Source organism: Rhinolophus sinicus, linkage group LG02 (genome assembly GCF_036562045.2).
Source record: "Rhinolophus sinicus isolate RSC01 linkage group LG02, ASM3656204v1, whole genome shotgun sequence".
Lineage (NCBI taxonomy): Eukaryota > Metazoa > Chordata > Mammalia > Chiroptera > Rhinolophidae > Rhinolophus > Rhinolophus sinicus.
Window position 1 is genome coordinate 15,468,238 of NC_133752.1, and position 21,067 is coordinate 15,489,304.

Below are 21,067 nucleotides of genomic sequence, written 5' to 3' on the forward strand. Positions count from 1 at the left end.
AACTGAAAGTATTCCCTTTTCCTACATTTGACACTTAGTATTGTCTACCAATTTCTTTTAGATACAGTAAGGCAAAAGTACCTTCCTAAAAGGATTTCCAAGTCACTACTAGGTGAGAAAAGCTGCCTTGCTAAATGAGGATTTGGGGAGTAGGAAGGGAATATTTGTACATTTCCCCCTCAATAACTCAAATGAACAAAATGTCAATACATGAAAGATTCTGTGATGTTTTGACTCAAGTTGCATGATCAAGTATAAAACCTTACTGATTCAAAGAATATATGGATTAAAAGAGTGGCTACTGTTGAAGAGGTTTTGTAAATAGAGTCAGGAGATGTGGGTTCTGGCTCAGCCAAAGCAGTTACTGTCCCTTGACTCCTGTTTCTTCATTTGATTTGAGGGCCTTCCATGACCTCCCTCCTGGGACACTTAGTATGACTCTAGGTCAACTCCCCCCAACTGAATCAACTGTGTGGATGAAAATCACCTGGTATCAACACAAAGAACTCAGAGTCCTGACAGAAAAGCCAATGGATACTAACAAACGGAGAAATGGGGGAATAAATAACAATTAGTTATGAGATATTTTCTTCTAAACCAGAAGTTTCAAAAGGTGAAGGAATATAAGTAGGGTCTCCATATGTTTCCACGGAGTACATTTAACAATTTAGAGATGGGTGAGAAACAACCTCTAAATGGCACATCAAAGGACATTATTAAAATTTGGAGGATGGCATTCCGTAATTTACATAGTGTGCTCATATCAGATTTATGGCAAATGACAAATGGCTACCACAAATGAGAAGGTAAAACCGTGTCTTAGAACGAATACAATTCTGGTCAAGCACTGCTTTGAACAGAAAATTCACTCTCCACTGCCAACAAATTCATTCTTCAGTACCTACCATAAATTTAGGTAACTTAAGGTTGCGAGTGTGCTATTAGCTTTCAATCTTCATAAGAATTATGGATCTAAAGTCTTAAAATATTACATACCCCTGATCTACCTTCTATTTCTAGAATTGCATGCATAAGAATAAAACTACCAATGTCAATTATTATACAATTTATGATAGTGAAAAATAGGGGGGGAAAAGACTAAATATCCAACCATAAGGGATTGCTTAATAAATTGGGACATCTTCAAATAATAAAATACTATGCAACCATTAAAAATAATGCATACACTTAAAATTCACAAACATACTGATCATATATCTTAATAAAAGAGATTTCAACCATTTTGTATATTAGAGGTTATTTGAAATTACAAGTAAATTTTCAGTCTATTCTTTGTCTACATTTTCTAAGTTTCTACCATGAACATAAATAACACTAAGAAATAAAAGTACACACAAAAGATAGTTTTTTTAAAAAATGCAGTAAGAGCACATGAAGACTGTATTATCAATATTTTTAAACATGGAATCAGAGAATCTGCAAGTCCAGGTGTGCTTGGGGATTGTTCCGGCCTCAGTCTAAATGAAAAATCCAGCCCTTATTGTTACTACATCATACCCATGCAGCGGGTAGCCAGAGGCAACTCCAATTCCTGATAAACAGTAGGAAGGGTTCTTACTAGAGACGGCTCTTCTGCCTCCTGAGGCGGAGGGGTGCCGTCAGGCATGGAGGAAGGACTAGCCTCATTCTCAGTGGTCACATCTCCATCTGTCAGTGCATCAAATGAGGGCAATCCGTCTTCATCCACAGGGAGACTGTCCAGTGTCTCTGTGAGGACTGCTAGCAAGTTCGCCTCATTCTCTTCATCTATCTTCTGCAAAAACAAAACCAGAAGAAGACTTGAGCGAGTTGACATTGGGAAATGGGTAACACTATTAATCAACATAGATGGGACATGTTTAGCCCAATGAGAAACTATACATGCAATTTTGAATGTCTGTGCCAGAACACAACGATATTTTCTTCAGACTCCAAGTTCATTTTTGTCTGAAACATACACTGAATTAATACCTCTACTGTACCATTCTCTGATTGTTGAGCTGTCCAATTTAGTAATTTATTATGTCAGAGCCTAATGCCTCTGTCTATGATTCTATCTTGTTCACAGTCGTTTTCCACATGTTTATGTCTTGTTTCCCTAACTAAAAGAGATGATTTAGAGAATCTCAGGACTTGAAAGGATTTTAACCATTATCTAGTTAATCTTCACATATAGTGTTTCAGTCTGCCATGCAGCATACCTGTGAAAATGTTAAACATCTGAACACCGCCAGAAATTGAAACTATACCAAGAGAAACTATACATGTTCATGGTTTCAGTTATAATCTCATCACCTAACACTCCATAGTCATTTATTTCTCTCTCTGACATCTTTCCCAAATTCAGTCATAAATCTATAACTGCCTAATGGATATGTCTACTTGATAATAGCTCCCTCATCTCCCAAACCTAAACTTAGGACCTTTCATGACAAAACTATTTCTCTTGACTTTTCACGTTTGGGTAACAATTCTTCAGACCTAAACTCTGGAACTACCTTGAGACCTCTTTAGCTGGTCAGTCAATAAGAAGAGTCTAACTTTGTAATAGTTCTTAAGTGTATTCATTTCTTAATGGCCAAAGGTAGGATTCTAAGGCAACATTACTTCTAATGGAGGCTCTCGCAAACATACTCTAACTGGTTTTCTCAATGCCCACACTCATTCCCACGAACACATCCTTGGAAAGCTAATCTTCTCTTATTCATTCCACAGATACTTTTGAATATCTATACCAGGTACTGAAGGTATAAAGAGAAACAAACAACACTCTGCTCCTCCAGTAATACTCCAGCAGAAGGGAAGAACCTGTAAACAATTTATTCTAAAAGACAATATTGATTTCAGGACTCTATATAAAAACTTTCAAGATGACCCAAACTAGAGCTTATGTTCCTTGTTCATAGGGCAATATGCTACATTCTATGCACCTGGCAATCAATGCTGGGTACACAGTATAGATAGGCGTTGATTACTTGGTGAATAATTGATTGATCTGCATTTATTGCCTAAAATATATAGTGTGTATATCACTTTTGTTTCCTTCTTTTAGCGCTTCACATTGTTTGTCCAATGATCTGTTGCATACCTTTTTTAACGTTCTGTATGCTATGACACCAACAATAACTAAATTATCTCACACAGATTCTATTACAAAATGCACCTAAGCTGCTGACATCTAATGAAGCTAGCAATGCCCACACTTTCTTTCTCTCTGGCACTGAACTCCAGTTAATTGACCTGACAAAATTACAAGAATCACAGAATAAGACAGCTAATCAGAAAATCAAATTGTATTACTAGAAAATTAGGCAGGGCTTTATCACATATACATTCTATTTTCACATAAAAAAATTGTTTTCCCTCATTACTGATCAGCCTCCATCCAGTAGAAAAACTACAGACATTTTTTTAAATTTTATTTATTTATTTTTTTTTGATTCAAGAGGCCGAGATGAGCTATTTGCTACTTACAGTGGACTTTATGGGGTAATTTTTACATTTGCATTATGCATCTTCTCAGTGCTCCTAGATTTGACATTGTGAGTCAAGTTGGTTTTGGGCACACAGAGAGAAGTGGCAACTGTATGAGTTTTAAGACTAATGCAGAGGGTAAATCCTAATCAGAAGGGATAAAAGGTTAACTTCAAAATGGCACCACTTCCTGCATAAACTGATCAAATCCTTAAAAATTCAAATTACTCTATTAAATAACAATTATTAGCATCCCTCCCTCCCCCTCAATTCTTCTGGATAATGTCCATGTAATTTTATTAGTAAAAATACTGAAATAATTTTCCTTTATTTTCTGGCCAGGATTATAATTTGGCATCCAAAGACGCCAATCTCCTTTACATTTTAATTTAGATTCCTTCACATACCAAAAACTAAATCAAGTATTAAAGTACTCTGAGTAAAAATGTAAGTAGATGAAATAGATATTATTTTAAATATCCCAAAGCCATGAAATTTACATTAATATAAGAATCACCATGTTACCTAATAAAAATAATTTTGAAAATATCTGAAACACACACACAGGCACACACACACACACACACACACACACACACACACACACATACTTTCAGTAAATTGAACATGTTTTCCAGGTATCCCAATTTTCATAAAGATGTATTTCAAGTTTAAAAATAGCTCAATAAAAACAGTTAAGGATGTTTGTCAATAAATGAGTAATTTTGTTTACCCAGATTTAAATTTTGGGTCTGGCTTCCCAGAAATAATACTACAAGCTTCTGTTTGCTTTCAATCACAAAATACAATAGCGCCTTAGTTTGATCCCTAGTGCAAACAAACTACAATAATTCCAATCAAGTCAAAATGACAAAGAACACTTAAATTAACTAGCTTTTTCCAATTTATTTAATAAGCCTGGGTGAATGTACACCAAAATACAATGGCAGAAAGATTGGAGCTTGATAATGTTATAATTAATTTACAAGATCTGATTAAAGCACCAACTATTTTAATTCTCCTCTCTACTGGAACCACAAAGGGTGGGGGTAGGGTTACAGGCTAGAAGATTGGTATTTTGCTTGTGTATGTTTATGAGTGTGAATGAGTGAGTGAGTGTGTGTATGTGTGTGTGTTGAGGTCTGTAGGTAGAGTAGGCTGATATTCAAATTGTATGGACCAGGAGGACTATAATCATATAATCATTATTTATATTCAGTGTCCATCAAAAATAATTTAAACCTTTTAATTATCATCCCTGTATGTGGGCGACTCCAAGGGGTGCTCCAAGACCAATTATTTTAGGAAAGTGGTTTTTGAATTAAGGAAGAAAATAATGTTATTATTTCAAATTCTCTGTGTTTTTTTTTTTTAATCATAGAAGACTGGGGGAAAAGTTTGATATTTACCAATGACACTTCTGTGTTGAAGTTCAACAGATATCCCAATATGTGAACTTGAGTGGACGTTGCCCCTCACTGTGGCAATGTCAATTAGTTTACCATGAGTTTCAACAGTCAAACACCCCCACGAGAAGGCAATGGATGTGACAAAAAGGACTCTGTTAAACAATTAATGTCACTTTCCATTATTGCTTCGCTCCCAATTTACAGAGCAAATAAATCAACGTCACTGCAGATGAAGCACACTGGCCTAGTAACACATGTCTGTTCACAGGTGACAGGGCAGGGAAACACATTAGTCAGTAAAATGACATTGCAAGATAACCTTTCAAAGACTCAGCTCTGATACCACTTTCTAAATGTTTGAAAGGACTGTTTTTACAAAAATCTACTTACTAGTTTCAAATAAGTTTAAAAACAGAAAAGCAGTGAGGTGAGAAAGAGAGCAGATCACCAGTTGGGTAGTGATCTACAGCTACACAAACTGAGCTCAGTCTAGTAGCCAGCTACAGAGGGTGGGAAGTAAAGGGAGAAACCAGGCCAAGAGGTATTTCCATTGCTGAGTTCTGTGGTCAGCAAGCAGCATTTCCCATGGTGGGTTTCAACCTTGGGCTCTCCTTACACAATGCAAGTCTGCTGCTATTCTGCTGACCTAAATAAAGGTCCATGTGACTGTAATACCTCATTCTCTAAGGGCTCTCCAGGAATAAATAAGGCACATCAACAAAAACTCACTCAAGTGTAAAGAACTTCCAGTGACAGTTGATACACATACATGTGTACGAACAACCCAAAATGTAGAATATGGAACAATTCCAACACAATACCATGTCCTTAGCAAATGAGTTCAGAACAGTCAACAAAATCAGAAGGTTTATGACTGCTCTTTGGGACTGCTGAGTCCCTATATGACCTGTACTAATTGTGCTGTAATTCAAAACGTACCATTGAAGGAAGGTAAATTCTACCCCTTCAGGTGCCCAGAGTCACTTCAAAATTGAAATTTGGGATCCAGTATATAATAGCTGGGCCCTCTTCCTTTGGGAGCCATTGGCAAAAGAATCTTCCAATTGGTTATACATCCTGGGGCAGATAGTGCATTCCACTCACCCAACTGCACACAGACAGTGAATAAATCCACTAAATTAAGGAGGAGATGAGGGACTTTGAAACACTAACCAACACCTGAAGGGAGAAACCCAGAGTGAAAACTGCATGTGGTATCCCCAAGATTTCTAAATGTAGGCTATTATGGAAGGACCATGCCCTGCTTATGATAGTAATTTTTTCCACATCTTGTAGAATTGCAATTACACTCTGCATCCCTAGATTTTCACACTTCCTTGATCTCTGTTTGATAAAAATAGTTTAATAGCCATTTAATCACAGCTTCATTATCTTAGCTCTCTTAATGTGAATTAGGCCAGGAGAATTCTTGCTTCCTCATTATTCAAATCATCAATAAGAAGGAAACAGTGGGGGCTTTTTATCATTCATTAATCAGTTTCAATATCTTAGGTACTGTTTACTCAGAGATCAATCTGTGTGAGAGGTCACTTAACCTCTCGGAACCTCTGGGATTTTTTTTGGTTTTTTTTTTTTATATATAAAATTTCAGGTTATTATCTGCCTAATTCCTATTACAGAATTTTTCTGCACTCATGATTAATAGGGAGATATTAATAAAAAGAGTGGATAATGGCCTGAGAATTCATCAAGAAGGTGCTCAATAAACATTTCCAGTGCATATGCCCATCATCTTGATTACCCATATTTGAATTTCATTCTTTGAGCACAATCTACCACTGACTCTTAGCACTGGGCCAGCTTCCTCCCAAATACCCAGCATGCTTTGGGCTTTCTCCTTGCCCCATCAGGCTGATTTGGAAGGAGTTAATGAAGACAAAATTAACTCCTACTTTAAGTGTGGCCTAATTTAGAAGGGAAATCCCATTAGAATAACATCTGGTAATATGTGTATATTCGGAAACCAAATATAAATGACATTTTTGGATCATCCATTATTTTGGAGTATTTGTTCTTCTAGACCCCACCAGGAGTTGAAATAAATAAATGAGAAAGTGACTTTCATGATAAAGTCAGGAGTTCAAATAAGGAATATAATTGATCATAAGAGTCCCTTTCCTGAACTACTTAAAGCTACGTACCTCAGTCTCATGAACAAGAAGCCAAAAAAACTTTTGCATGTATAAAGTTTGGTTTTGATATATAAAGTTTGATTCAAGATTTGAAAGAAGCTGAATTCAAAATAAAGGAAATTTTTCTTCTGAAATGAAATTAAAAAATAACAATTCAGACTATATCACAAAAATAAAATTTGAGATTTTTAGCTTTTTTCTTTAAATCATTTTAAACAGGACTGATATCACTTCACTGATTGCTTATTACACATGTCCAATCAGTGATCAGAGCCTTTGCTGAAATGGTTGTTAAATATTTTGAATGCCCACTTTCAAACAACTCTTTCTCTTTTTCCTCTTACTTCTTTTTTTCCCCGTGAATGCTCTATAATCCTCTGTGGTTTTTCTTGCTACTCTTATATCCAGGCATTGGCTCCAACCTCCAACCCTCTCACACCCCAAAAGAAAATGGGCAGAATCCCCACATGACACTTCTTACAAGTTGCTAACTTATACTCTACTCAATAGGAAGAATCCCTAAAATAACCCACTCGTTTTTCATTTAGCATATGGAATAAAGTGTTTTGAAAAAGGATGGGCACTTGAAGGTAGAAAAAAATGACTTGAGAAATTTCAAGCAGATATGTACAACCAAAATAATCAAGACAATAAAGACTACATTACATTACATCATGCATCTCTTATAAAAATACTTTTGTATCTATTTATTTCTTACAAATGCCCTGAGAGTTAGCTTATTCCTCTATTTTATTCCCAGGTGAGATAAGATAAGTGCATTGTATTACAAGTATTTGCCCTGTGAGATTCCAGAGTTACTGGAATTTAAGATTGTACTGATGTACTGGCAAATAGAAAGAATACAGAATTTAATTTCACTATCTGGGTAACTTTCCATAGACATAGAGCCTACTTAAAATATCATATATGTAAATATGTCTATACATAACATACCATGTCCCCCCGACATACATAAGTTTGCATCTCAATGTGCATATGTTTAAAATAGAATTTATACACATATATATCTCAATATCTTAAGTGTAGTCTCACATATTCAGCTGTAGTTGACTATATAAGTGTATAATCAACACATCTGTTCTTCCAGTTATCCACTCTGAGGAAACCAATGATCAAACATTGAACATAATTCCCACAAAAATAAAATAAGAATCAAGTGGAAATAAATATAAGCAAAACTGAAGAATTCTCTCCATAGATACATTTAGACCTGTGGGAGTCTATTTAATACCTATTAATATTTATGCTCCTATTTAAGTAGGCATAAATGTACATTCACATCTGTACTTAGGCTCCATTCTAACTTATTAGCATATGTTACTCACTCATGAGTTAATAAGCATGTTCTGAACATGTGGAGTATATTATTCTAAAGAGGATACATGACCTACAAGGTGTGATCAAACAATACAGTGAATGTTTAAATTAAAAAGTGGGGGGTGGGAGATGAGGGTCAGGGGGATCAAATATATGGTGATGGAAGGAGAACTGACTCAGGGTGGTGAACACACAATGGGATTTATAGATGATGTAATACAGAATTGTACACCTGAAACCTATGTAATTTTACTAACAATTGTCACCCCAATAAATTTAAAAAATAAATTTAAAAAAATTATTACAGTGAAAGACATATTGCCATAATCCCCCTCAAAATACTTCCCCTTGCTTCAAACACATTTATCCCATCATTCTTTCCACTTTCTGAAGCAGTTCTGGAAGTCCTCTTTTTATGAGTGTCTTTAGTTGTGCTGTCATGGCTACCTCGATGTCCTGAATCATTTTGACTTTGGGGAAGAGCCAGAAATCACATGGTGCCAGATCCAGTGAATAAGGTGGATGAGGACACACTATAATGTTTTTATTTGACATAAACTGCAGTACAAGAAGCAATGTGTGACGGAGCGTTGTCATGATGGAGGATGATTTAGGGCACACTTTAAAACATATCTTCTCTCAATCATAGCTCACACCCAACTGACTGCACTGAATAAGGTGAAATTTGTCACACAGTGTTACTAAGGTTGGACATGTTGCTTCTCATATTGAAGATCCCTGCCTTTCCATCAGATGGCACTCGGCAGCAGCATTCATCGTATTTTGCAATCACAATGGAAAGGCTCTGTGTCACACATCAGTTCTGGTACAGCAATTTCTACCAAATAAAAACATAACAGTGTGTAGTCATCCACCTATTCACCAGATCTGGCACCGTGCGACTTCTGGCTCTTCCCCAAAGTCAAAATGACCATGAGAGGTAAACATTTTGAATCGATTCAGGACATTGAGGCAGCCACAACAGCACAACTAAAGATTCTCACGAAAGAGGACTTCCAGAACTGCTTTGGAAAACGGAAAGAATGATGGGATAAGTGTGTTTGAAGTGAGGGGGAGTATTTGGAGGGGGATTAATGGCAATGTGTCTTTTGCTGTAATCAATTTTAAAAAAATTTAAACATTACCATATATTTTGATCACACCTTGTAAAGTGCAAAAGCAGAGATTCAAGAGAAAGGCCTAAGAAAATCCTTACTGATGCACTCAAAATGAGCTATTTTGGGGGGTAGGGGAGAAGGGCGGGGATGTTTTATGTTTATTTCTCAAAACACGTCCACGAGTTTAAACTAAGAGAAAAACTGGGCACTGTGAAAAGAACAGCAGACTGAATGTCAGGAGAATTGATCCTAGTCCCATTTGTACCACTAGCTAGCTGTGTGGCCTCAAGTGAAACAACTCAACTCGGGCTGCACTGTGAATGCTAGAATGATAATCCTATCGGTGCTAACTGGCTTCCCTGTTTTCACCTTTGCCACTGGCCACCCCATCCCAACAATCCATTCTCAACCCAGAAGACTAAATGATCCTGATAAAACTGATGTCGTACCATGGCCCTCTTTTGACCAAACCCTCCATGGCTTCCCATATCTCTACAAGTAAAACCAAAATCCTAAGAGTGAACTACTAGCCTAGGATCACCATATTTATCTTCCAAGTGAGACCACTTTAAGACTGAGAGAGGCTATTATACATAGTCAACCGTTTGAGGGTTAACCGAGACTATCGCGGGCTAAGTGAGATGTGTGGTTGGTTGTCCTATACTAGACCACATCATCTGATCCTGTCAACACCCCCATTTATCCATCTGAACCCTTTCCAATCAATCTGACCTCTTCACTGGTTCACAAAAATGTCAGGCATTCCCCTGCCCCAAGGTCTTTGCACCTGTTGCTTCCCCTTACTAGAGGGCTCTTCTTCCAGATGGCCACATGGTTGCCCCTCATTTATTCAAATGTCAGGTATCCAGTGAGACCTTCCCAACTATCCCAGACACATTATATCTGCCTTCTTGGTTTATTTTTCCCTTTGACACTAATTTCTATTACTATATATATGTATATTTTTTTGGTAATTGTTCTTGTTCATGATCTATATAAAATAGAATGTCTGTGAGGCCTGGCTGATCACTATTAAGACCCTTGGCATATAGTAGATGCTTAACAAAAATAAAGAGAAATAATAATTAAAAAGTCTAACCAGTCCTATGAATCTAATGTGACTTTTCATTTTTCTTTTGTTGTTGTCATCAGTGTTTGCTCTGTAAATCCCACCTCTTTCTATCCCCCAGCAGATTTATCTTATTAATAATGTTTATCTTAGGCTATGATTTAAAATTAGCTTGCATTCATGTCTCATACACCAGCTGATAGGCCAGGCAAGAATCCAATATATTCTTAGTGGGAAAGAAGTAAATATGAACAATGGCAACTACAGAGGCACTAATTCTGGAATTAGTCCCAAAGTATTGAACCTGTAAGAGAAAATGTAATGTCCATCTTTTATAAAAGAAGGGATTGGGATATGTCTCATCAATGCAGAGATTTACTCACACCAACACTGGTGTTTGGGAAGACACTGGAATGCATCATTAAGCAATTAATTTGCAAATACCACAAAAGAGCCAAGACGATTTATGACGAGAAAATCATGCCAAACTAACTTACGATCTCTGTCCGTACATCAGGCTCCCTAATCAAGAGAAAACAATTGGTGTAATCTATCTGGACTAGGGCGCGCTTCTTCATTCTATACCGCATAACACACTCATCTACACGCTGGGAATATATAATTGTTTTAGCCAGAGGTGTTCTCAAGCTGTGTTCCATGGAACACTGGACATCTGGAGTTACTGTAAGGACTGATTATAAATATTGTGGTATATATTTCAGTATTGTTATAATTGAACTCATATGCCAACATAAAGAATTTGTTTTTAGAAAGCAACATGCACACGAAAATGTGTTATCATAAACACGGTAGAGACCACCACTGCATTAACCTACCATAATGAATCCTTTTGTGTTGGTCTCAAGATTAAAAAGTGAGGGTAAAAGAAGTGAGGGTAAGCAGTTTAAAACCTGGAGCCATTTACAAATACACATTTCTGTGAAGCAGAATTTTCTCAATCCTCTTCAATCGAAACAAAGTACAAAATAATCAGTTGCTAAGATTAATATAAGGTACTCATTATCATCTCAAATCCCAACTTCACTTTTTTTCTGTTTATTTAAATAGTGTCACAACTATTATGACAGGTAAATGTTATTTTAATAAAAAAATAACAGTAAATAGCAGCTGACCTTTACTGAGTGCTTCCTGGGTCCGTAGTGCTGAGTTAATTTCTTTACATGTACTATTTCATTAAAACCACCCATTAACCTTAGTATTAGTGCCAAACTCATGCACCTAATGAGAGGCAGGCAGAGTTAGATATCAAACCAGACGCATCTAATAATTCCTTGTTCTCACTCCCTTTATAGGTTGGAATTTTATGGAAGAAATTATTAGAATAAAAATGAGCATACGCATGGGCTAGTCTAATCTATACTCTTACCAGAGGATATAGAATAAGTCAGAAAGGCATGTTTGTGAGTTAGCAATAGACAAGGACTGAGATGGGGAAGTGAAGCTCTAGTTCATGAAGCAGACTGGGACTTCCATGTAGAAAGAGGCAGTTGGTCGCCTTTAGGTTGCTTCTTTTTTATTTTTTATTTATTGGGGTGACAATTGTTAGTAAAATTACATAGATTTCAGGTGTACAATTCTGTGTTACATCATCTATAAATCCCACTGTGTGTTCACCACCCAGAGTCAGCTTCTTACCATTTATTGCTGACCCAGTGCTTCTGCGTAGCCTACCGTTAGTTCTACTGCGAGTGATTTGCTCTTCTGTTAGACTATGCTTCCTTCACCCCTTCACTTGTTTACATTACAGCCCTACTTCAAAGCCTGTTTTAGGTGTTCCCTCTTTAATGAGACGTGTTTCAGCAAACCCAGCTCATACTGGTATCTTTAAGTTCTTAAAACCTTTATAAAAATAACCTGGATTTCGGGACAGAAATACACACTTCTGGGCCCCATCGCACACCACAAAAATCAAAATCTCCAGATCAGAGTTTCTCAACTTTGGTAATATTGACATTTGGAGCCAGATAAATCATTGCTGTAGGGATCTGTCCTGTGCATTTTAAGATGTTTCACAGTACCCATGGCCTCTATGCATTAAACGGCTGGAGTAGCAGCTCAGCAAGTATGACAACCAAAAATGTCTCCACATATTGTCAGGTATTTGTCAGAAGGCAAAACCGCCCGTAGTCAAGAATTGATTGCTAGGATCAGTTCAGGATTCTGAAGTTTCGATAAGCATACCAAGTGATTCTGATAATCATGCAAGTTTGGGTACGTTGCTGTTTTGTGGCTGAATAGTGTATAAATCAAATGGGAACTTACGATTCCACTAGATTGATCCCCTCTGACATGCAATTCTACCAGCTCTTAATAGCTATTAATAACATCATTTTATTTACTCTATGTAAATTCTTATTCCCAATAGTTTACATTAATGTGCTTAGATGTTTCAAGAGCTATGCTACCTTGTTGATTGCAGCTTATTGTTTATTTACTTCCTACGTTTCTTTTTGATTAGTCATATGACATTTCATTCTTTCTATTGCCACTCATTCTCCTCTTTCTTTACCATTTTCTGACCATCAGCATCACCACAAACTTCATTCTGGTGTTGCAGTCTATTTGACTACATAGGCCATACTAAATGATTCTTGAGGACCTTCTTTTATATACTTGCACAAAGTTCTTAAACATTCCTAGACTTCTTAAGATTGTTTTTCACAGCTCAGAAAGGACACAAAAGCCTTATAAGATTCTTACGTTGTTATGAAAGAGGCCGTGAGGCAAGATACAGATTCCGAAGTTAGACTGCCTGAGTTTAGATCCTGAGTTCATCACTTACAAGGTGTGTAACCTTCAGCAACTTACCTAACCTCTCTGTGTCTCAGATTTCATGGCTGAGAAGGGTGTTTAATAATAAGACTTACACTGCAGGGTTATTTTGAGAATCAACTGAGCTTAATTGTACAAAAAGTGTAGAACAGTGCCTGGTATATAGTAAGAACTAGGTTTGCTCTTACTGATATTATAATTATTATATTATTGTCCACATGCACTAGATTGAGTTCAAAATCAGTGAAAAAAAATATAGATTTGTTGAAAAATATCCCATCATAGGGGGATCATTTAAAGTAGACCTTGAGGTAGAGACAGAATATGAACAAATGAAGGGAAAAGGGAAAAACATATTTTCCTTTATAAGGGCAATCTACATAATACAGAAATGCTAAGTGTGGCTATTAAAATTATTAATACCACAAATTCTTATAGAAACTCTTACACTTTGTATAAAGGTCATTGCCTATCTGTTACTTGTTAGTGTTGGTATGTTGGAATTAAAGGACGCAGTTTGAGATAATCACTAGCTGCTTGCCTGCTTACTGCATGGGGGGTCACCTGAAATCCACATCAAGGTAAACTGCGGTATTACACTTGCTGCACCCTCCACTCCTGCACACACATGCAGGCCTGTACCATATTTACAGATACATGTATGAGTATTAATTATACATATTTATTGAGTGCCTACCATGTGCTATAACTTGTTTTCTAGGGACTTAATTTTAGTTTGGTGGAGAGAGGATAGCTGATAATAAAAAAACGTGCCCCTTCCAAAAAACACATATATAGAGAGATAGAAATAGATGGAATATATATATATATATATATATATATATATATATATATATATATATATATATATATAATAGAGCTTATAGAGTGTGCATAAATACATACACACAGAGAAAATATATGTAAAGAAAGAATATAGACTATATATATATACACACACACACACACACATATATACAGAAGGTGCCAGAAAAATGTATTCACATTTTAAGAAAGGAAAAAACTGTATTAAAATTGTAATATGCAATACAGACCGATAACAAAAGATGAATACAAGTCACATTTGACTTCTGCAATTACAAGAGGTGTTCAAAGTGGGTACAATCAGCATCCAGACGCTTCTGATTACGGCGAACTACTGCTAGAGCAATGCTGACCAATGTGTCCACTTGAATATATATTTTGGCACCACCAGTGTGTATATTATAATATGTATAATATATATATATATATATATATATATATATATATATATACATATATAGTATATATAATATATATATATAACATATATATAATATATAATATATATATATGGAGAGAGAGAGAGATAGACAGCATTTGAAGTAGCAAACTACAATACCTGAGAAAGAAAAGTTCTAGGCAGAGAAAAGAGTAAGTGTAAGGCCGTGAGGTGAGAATATGGAACGAGTGACACAAATTTTTCATAGTTTACATACAGATGGAAATGGGATGGTGGTGATATTGACAATATTTAACAAACATTACACATGAGCATTCATCAATGAGCACAGCAGTGCTAGGACTTCAGGAAGGAGGCCTACTATAAATGACTCATAAAGTTTTATTGTTGCAAATTAGCAGATATTAACCCTGGCACATGCAAAATTTTTAGACTGACTTGGTCAAAAATGGTTTTTAATTTCCCATTACAACCAATAAATTCTCTATAAGATACCACATTTTCTGCCGAAAAGAAGTGCTTAGAAGGCAACCTCACAAGCCCAATGCTATTTGTTCATAAAGACTTAGCACCACGCTATGCAAACTGTGCAGCTGCAGCTCCCTGGCACCTGGATCTATACGGTATATTAAGGTTGGGGACGCCCAGATACAGGTGATGTCAAATGATCTGATTACTGCAATGTTCTGGCAATAGCATTGAAATGAGAGAAAATTGTCTCAAAGTGGTTAGAAGCTATTCGGAGGCAAGGCTGTCCTGTCTGGTGCCATCTAGGGTGAAGGAAATCAAAGTGTGCTTCCTGGTAATTCTCTGTGCCACTCCTAGCCCTTCCCTCAAGAGAATAGGAGCCATTTAGAGGCTGGGATTGGGTCTTAGACTCCTTGAGCAAATTTCATTTTCCACTAAAGTGTTCTGCACAGAGTAGTGGGTTGTCAATAAATACTTGCCGAATAAGTACAATATAAGAAATTCATCTTCTCAATGACTTCGTATCTAAGTATTCCATGTGGGTTTAGGTTTACAAAGCATCTGAGTAAATCTGCAATCTCCTAGGATTTAGAGACTGAGCTTTTTTTAATGCCAGACTGAGTGTATCCCTTGTGAAGAATCTTTAAATACTTTATACTGAATCAGTTCTAGATGCAGAATCATTCATAATTATCAGTGATTTCTATGTATATGTGGTGAGCATGCACAGTAGGGTAGCATTTGACATCTGATTAGAAAAATTGGCTACTAACGTCAACAGGGATTTTTTTTTTAAGTAACCTTGGTAACTGGATTTAAAAAGTGTATGTGCCTGTAACAACATGGGACAAAAGAAGTACAAACCGAACTGAATAAAAATTCAAGACTTACAGAACGACAAAAGGAGAAAACAAGTCATTTAACGATAGGCTCAGTCACGTAATAATAGGATATAGTAACAGAAATACCAAATGGAAGAGCTAAGAGGAGTCAACTCATCCAACTGTGTGATTTTGGGGAGGCCCAAAGGGTTAAACAGACTTTCTCAAGGTCAATTAGCAACTGATCAAAATCTGTATTTGTTTGGAGTCTATGGGCTCCTTAGTTTTTCTACTAAGGAGCCCATAGACTCCAGTGTTGCTTTCCAGGAGAATAAAAGTAAATAATAGCAAAGAAGCTTTCTGTTCCACTCGCCATTTTTCTTCTTGAGTCTTCAACATTGTTTAAAATATTGTAAATGGGAAGTTGCCAGTACAGACCTCTATAGAAACACTGGACTGTAATTAAGTTCCAGGTCTGTCCTTTTCAACAAAGTGTAAGCTTCTTGGGAATAAGAACCATGGTTTGCATGTCAAACTGAGTGTCAAAAAATGTCAATAAATATTTATTGAGTACCTACTATGTGCCAGATACTCTTGACACCGGGGTTATAACAATGAACAAAATAATTAAAATCCCTTCCCTCACCAAGCTTATTCTAGCTGGGAAAGACAGATAATTAACAAAATAAATTACTGTAAACAAAAATAAACTACTGTGAGGAATAAATGAATGTACAAAGCAGTAAGAACCCTACTTTGATTTAAGGAAAGCCAAATCTTTTTAAAAATCAGATTTATTTATGAAAGCAGGACATGGTTATTTTTCTTAGAAAAGTTTTCGTACTGGGATAACTTAGAAATACTTAAATCTCTAAAACTGTGGAAAATATAATTCTCAGTACAAAAACTTGACTTAAAGAAAAGTTTCCTGCTGATCGTCTTTTACACAAAGTGAAAGATGTCTGTAAAGCTGTGAGTCTCAATTTTGGCTCTATATTAGACTCACGTGAGCATTAAAAAAAAAAAAAAAAAAATATATATATATATATATATATACACACATATATATATACACATATATATGCATATATATGCATATATATATGTATATATATATATATACATATATATGTATATATATGTGTATATATATATATATATATATATATTTACCCCGTCTCTCCACAGAGCAATTAAATCAGTATCTTTGGAGGTAGGAGTTGGTATATTTAAAAGCTCCTCTTGTGGAGATCTAATGGGAACCAGGATTGAGAATTACTCCGATAAAAGACTGAATGGTAGAGCCTGAGAGGGAAGATGAAAATAGTTGCCATGATCTATCTCATGGGCTGAGATAGAGAAGACTTTCCCATCAGTGAAGACCAGTGTCCCACTTCATGACGCCCTGAACCTCGCACTTTTTCCACGGAATGTGAGTGTTTCCTCTTTATCCAGTCTGGCCCCTTACTGGGGGGCTGTCTTTCCTGAGTCTCCGTTCTCACCTCAATTACCCACTCGGGCTATGGGCTAGGAGCTTTGACCCTTGGTTAGTTCCTGGCAGTATCTTTCTCCAGCCCAGACCCTTCTTCAGTATGTGTAAGTTCATCACGTAAACCTCTTTGGTGTATGGCCAGGACACTCACCACACGAGAGCTTCATTACTGTGACCTCTGCCATTCGATTGGATCCTTTTGGAAAAACACCATCGCAGATTACATGAGAGTGACCTCTGACCATAGGTTGGGTGGGCTATGAAAGCTTGGGTTGAAAAGTAAACAGGCACCCACGAGAGCCCACACGTGACATGCCACATCCACGAAAATGATAATATAGGTGTATATCATTAAAATAAAATGACCCATTAAAAATTATTAAGTCAATCAAGGAAGTTAGCAAATTTCACTTGTCCACTTTCTGATCTATGCATGTATACTGGAAAAATAAACACCAAAATATTGCAAGGAAGAGAAACTTCCGATAACTTTATCTTTTTTCTAATCTTCCTGTAATGAGAGTTTTTGTATTTATAAAATAAAACTATAAAAATAAAAAGCATGTGCAGTGTGTGATAAAAGGATGTGAGAAAAAGCTTAACTGGGATTAAATAATTAGCAAAGATCAGTCCAGACCCACCCTGGCATAGATTAAATAGCCCTGGCATAGATTATGTCTTCCTTGGGCCTCAATTTTCTCATCTGTAGAATGGCAGCAGTAAAATCTGCCGTGGCTGAGGTTATTAGAAGTAAAAAGAGCATAATATCTACGTGCTTTGAAAACGTGTCAAGAAGCATTATATAAAAATGTAGTGCTAGAGAGACATGCATCTCAGATAAAAATCATTCAAACAATATTTACTAAATTTATACTATACTTATATAGTTGAATACTTAGGTTATTTTCTTCCTCACAACACGTATAAAAACAATCTCAGAATTTGTCTGAAACTCTACAGCAAAGCCGTGGAAGGAGATGAGACACAATTCGTGCTTTCTCCTGGGAATCCTCGTTGCCCTGGTGACATCAATGGCTGTAGACAAACTTTCCAGGTCTGTTTGTTGTGATGTAATCTGTTCAGGGGTGAAACATCTGAAGCTATCAGCTAAAGGTGGCCCTAGGGTATATCCTTTCACCTCCAGGCACAATACGAAAACATTAGGCTTTAGCAACTGATAGCAAAATAGTTCTGTGCCATCCCAGTGTCAGTTGCTGCTCACTTTGTCCCTAGAAGAGCATTTGGTAGTTCAATATTCCTGAAACATTAACCCAAAGTCTTTCAGTTTGCTTCTGTTTCTGTTGATACCATGCCCGCTGTGAATATCTCCAAAGTAGTAAAAGAAAAACTTTATGGAATTTGGCCTTATAAAGATGGCATTCAAGTTCCTATTCTGAAACATACTAGCCTGTATCCTCAGAAAAGGCATCTGGGCCTGAGACCTCAGCGCTATCAACTATAAAATAGAGATACCTGCTTCACAACGTTATGGTAAGTATTAAATTAGATACTGGGCAGAGGCGGCACCATGAAACACCATGTCATTATTTCCTACTCTTTCTCTAATGATGTTACTGTTTAAAAATCATTTTAAAAATGTGTTCCTGCCAATCAAAGAGCAAAACTAAAGAGGAAATCCTAAGAAACCCTATTTAATCTGTTACCTGCAATGAGCCATTTCAGTCTTTCCCCCATTTACACAGCCTTTCTACTTACACAACAAATGGTGGTTAGTAAGTGGGAATACCTTACACATACTGCCTTCAATTTGGAATGGCTGAACTAGGACAAAAATATCAAGTACCACTGGGTCATAGAAAATATAAACAGGGGATAGATATGAGAAGGTGATAAGGGGAGGAATTAATTAATTCATTTTAACTTAAAAATAAGACCAGGTAAAATGGAGTCTTCGATTCATACAGCAGGTATTTTACTTAAATGCTTTATAATATCTTTTTTTAAAAAAAAAACAGGAAAGAAGGCCTCAGTATATAGTTAAGCTGCTTGAAGTCCATGGCATGTTTTGTTTGGCACTATTCGTTCATTCCTTCTTTTATTCATTTGTAGATTTAGAAAATCTGTTTTGGATGGCAGGTATCTCAGACACACAGCAGTGGTTCTAACAGACAACAATCTCTGTTCTCATGTTTACAGCATCCTACCTGACCAGTCACTGCTATATAATGTCATATAACTACTTAAATGTTGAATGAAAGAAAAAAAATAGGCTGAAAAAAATAAAAATATGGGGAAAAAGAAAAATAAAAATCAGAGAAAAGGAAATTAGAAGGAGAATGGAATAACCCATGTCTTGTAGTTGGAAACGAAATACTCTTTTCATATTATACTCTTCATTTGGGTTGTGGGCTTTGGAAAATAATTACTATCTTTGAAATATGAAGTCAAGTTTTAATCACCACACACAACTCTTCAACGCTCTCTATTCTGAAACATTGCCAGGCCCTCCTTTGGGAGCTACCGCAATAATGAAGCAAGAGTTTTCTTCAAACTTCAGTGACAGTACTAAGACTATTATTGCCATAAACGCCAAATAAAATCAAAATACAATCTACCAGGGAACTAGAAAGTAAACTCCTGTTTTGGCAGAAATTGTCAATTTTTGTCAAGTACAAACATGAAAGTAAGACACAGCTTCTTTCTAGTAGATAATACAATGGCTACATGCTTTTTAATGACTGACTCTTTAATCTTGAAAACAATAAGGTTGCTCTACAATTGAACTTATTTCAAGATAAAGGGCAAGTGAAGACAAATATCTAGGTTCACAAATATAAGAGAATAATAGTCTTTGAGCTCTTGCTACTTGCAAGGGCTGTTTTTAAGCACTTTGCATGTGCCATCTCCTTTTATCTTAACAATGCTTTGAAATAGGTGTTGGATCACCATTTTGTAAAGAGACTGAGGCTTAAGAAGGTTAAGAAACTCACCTAACATCCCATAAACCTGTAGCAGAATGGAAATTTGAACCCAGGCTGCCCCTCTCTTCTGTGCCCCTAACTTTTCCAGAGCATCTGACCAGTGGCAGAATTCAAATCTCAGACCTCAGAGGTATTCATTGAAACATAATTGTTAATTTTGTTTTCAAGATCTCTTTGGGGGAAAAACACAGCTCACTGAATATTCTTCTGGAAAAAAAAAAAGAAGTCACATGTTTCACTGCGTCTAATGAGTTGCTGCAGTTCAGAAGTTTCCATTACATTCTGACAATTAACTTGCTAATAAACTGAGGAACCACTAATTGACTTATCCATCTCACAAATTCAAGATCCTGCTAGCACCCTAGAACACAATTTCCATCATTGGACCAAAAATTATTCACATTTTGCAATCTACTCAGTGATTAGATTTGATTTGGGTAAATTGCATATTGTTCCTGTACTTGAGCTAAAGTTCTGATTGGGAATACAGACATGCACGTGCCTGCATATTAGTAACAACAGGCTGCACTGCTGCCAACTGCATTATCAGAACCAACGATAAGATACTGTTATGCTGGGGCCAATGTCACAGCAGTGGACCCAATATAAAAAATTTATGGTAATTGAAACCACAGAATCTTAGGAAATGCAGTCAATTTCATAGAGTATCAAAAGGTCACTCTATTCAATTTATACTTGAGACTGAGCACAATATTGAAAAAACATATGAAAGCAAACAATCTACCAGTTGCCCAGGATTCAACA

The 21,067-nt window shown here is 36.3% G+C and overlaps 1 protein-coding gene across 9 annotated transcripts in view; it reads right to left on the bottom strand.

Annotated features, from left to right (window-relative positions):
* Positions 1–21,067, bottom strand: part of PPARGC1A (PPARG coactivator 1 alpha) — a 627,593-nt gene that overhangs the window by 40,008 nt on the left and 566,518 nt on the right. For all 9 annotated transcript variants that reach the window (XM_074321853.1, XM_074321847.1, XM_019743879.2 and 6 more), the window contains one exon: positions 1,580–1,774. In XM_074321853.1, the coding sequence (XP_074177954.1) occupies positions 1,580–1,774 (195 nt within the window). The remainder of the gene's footprint in view (positions 1–1,579; positions 1,775–21,067) is intronic.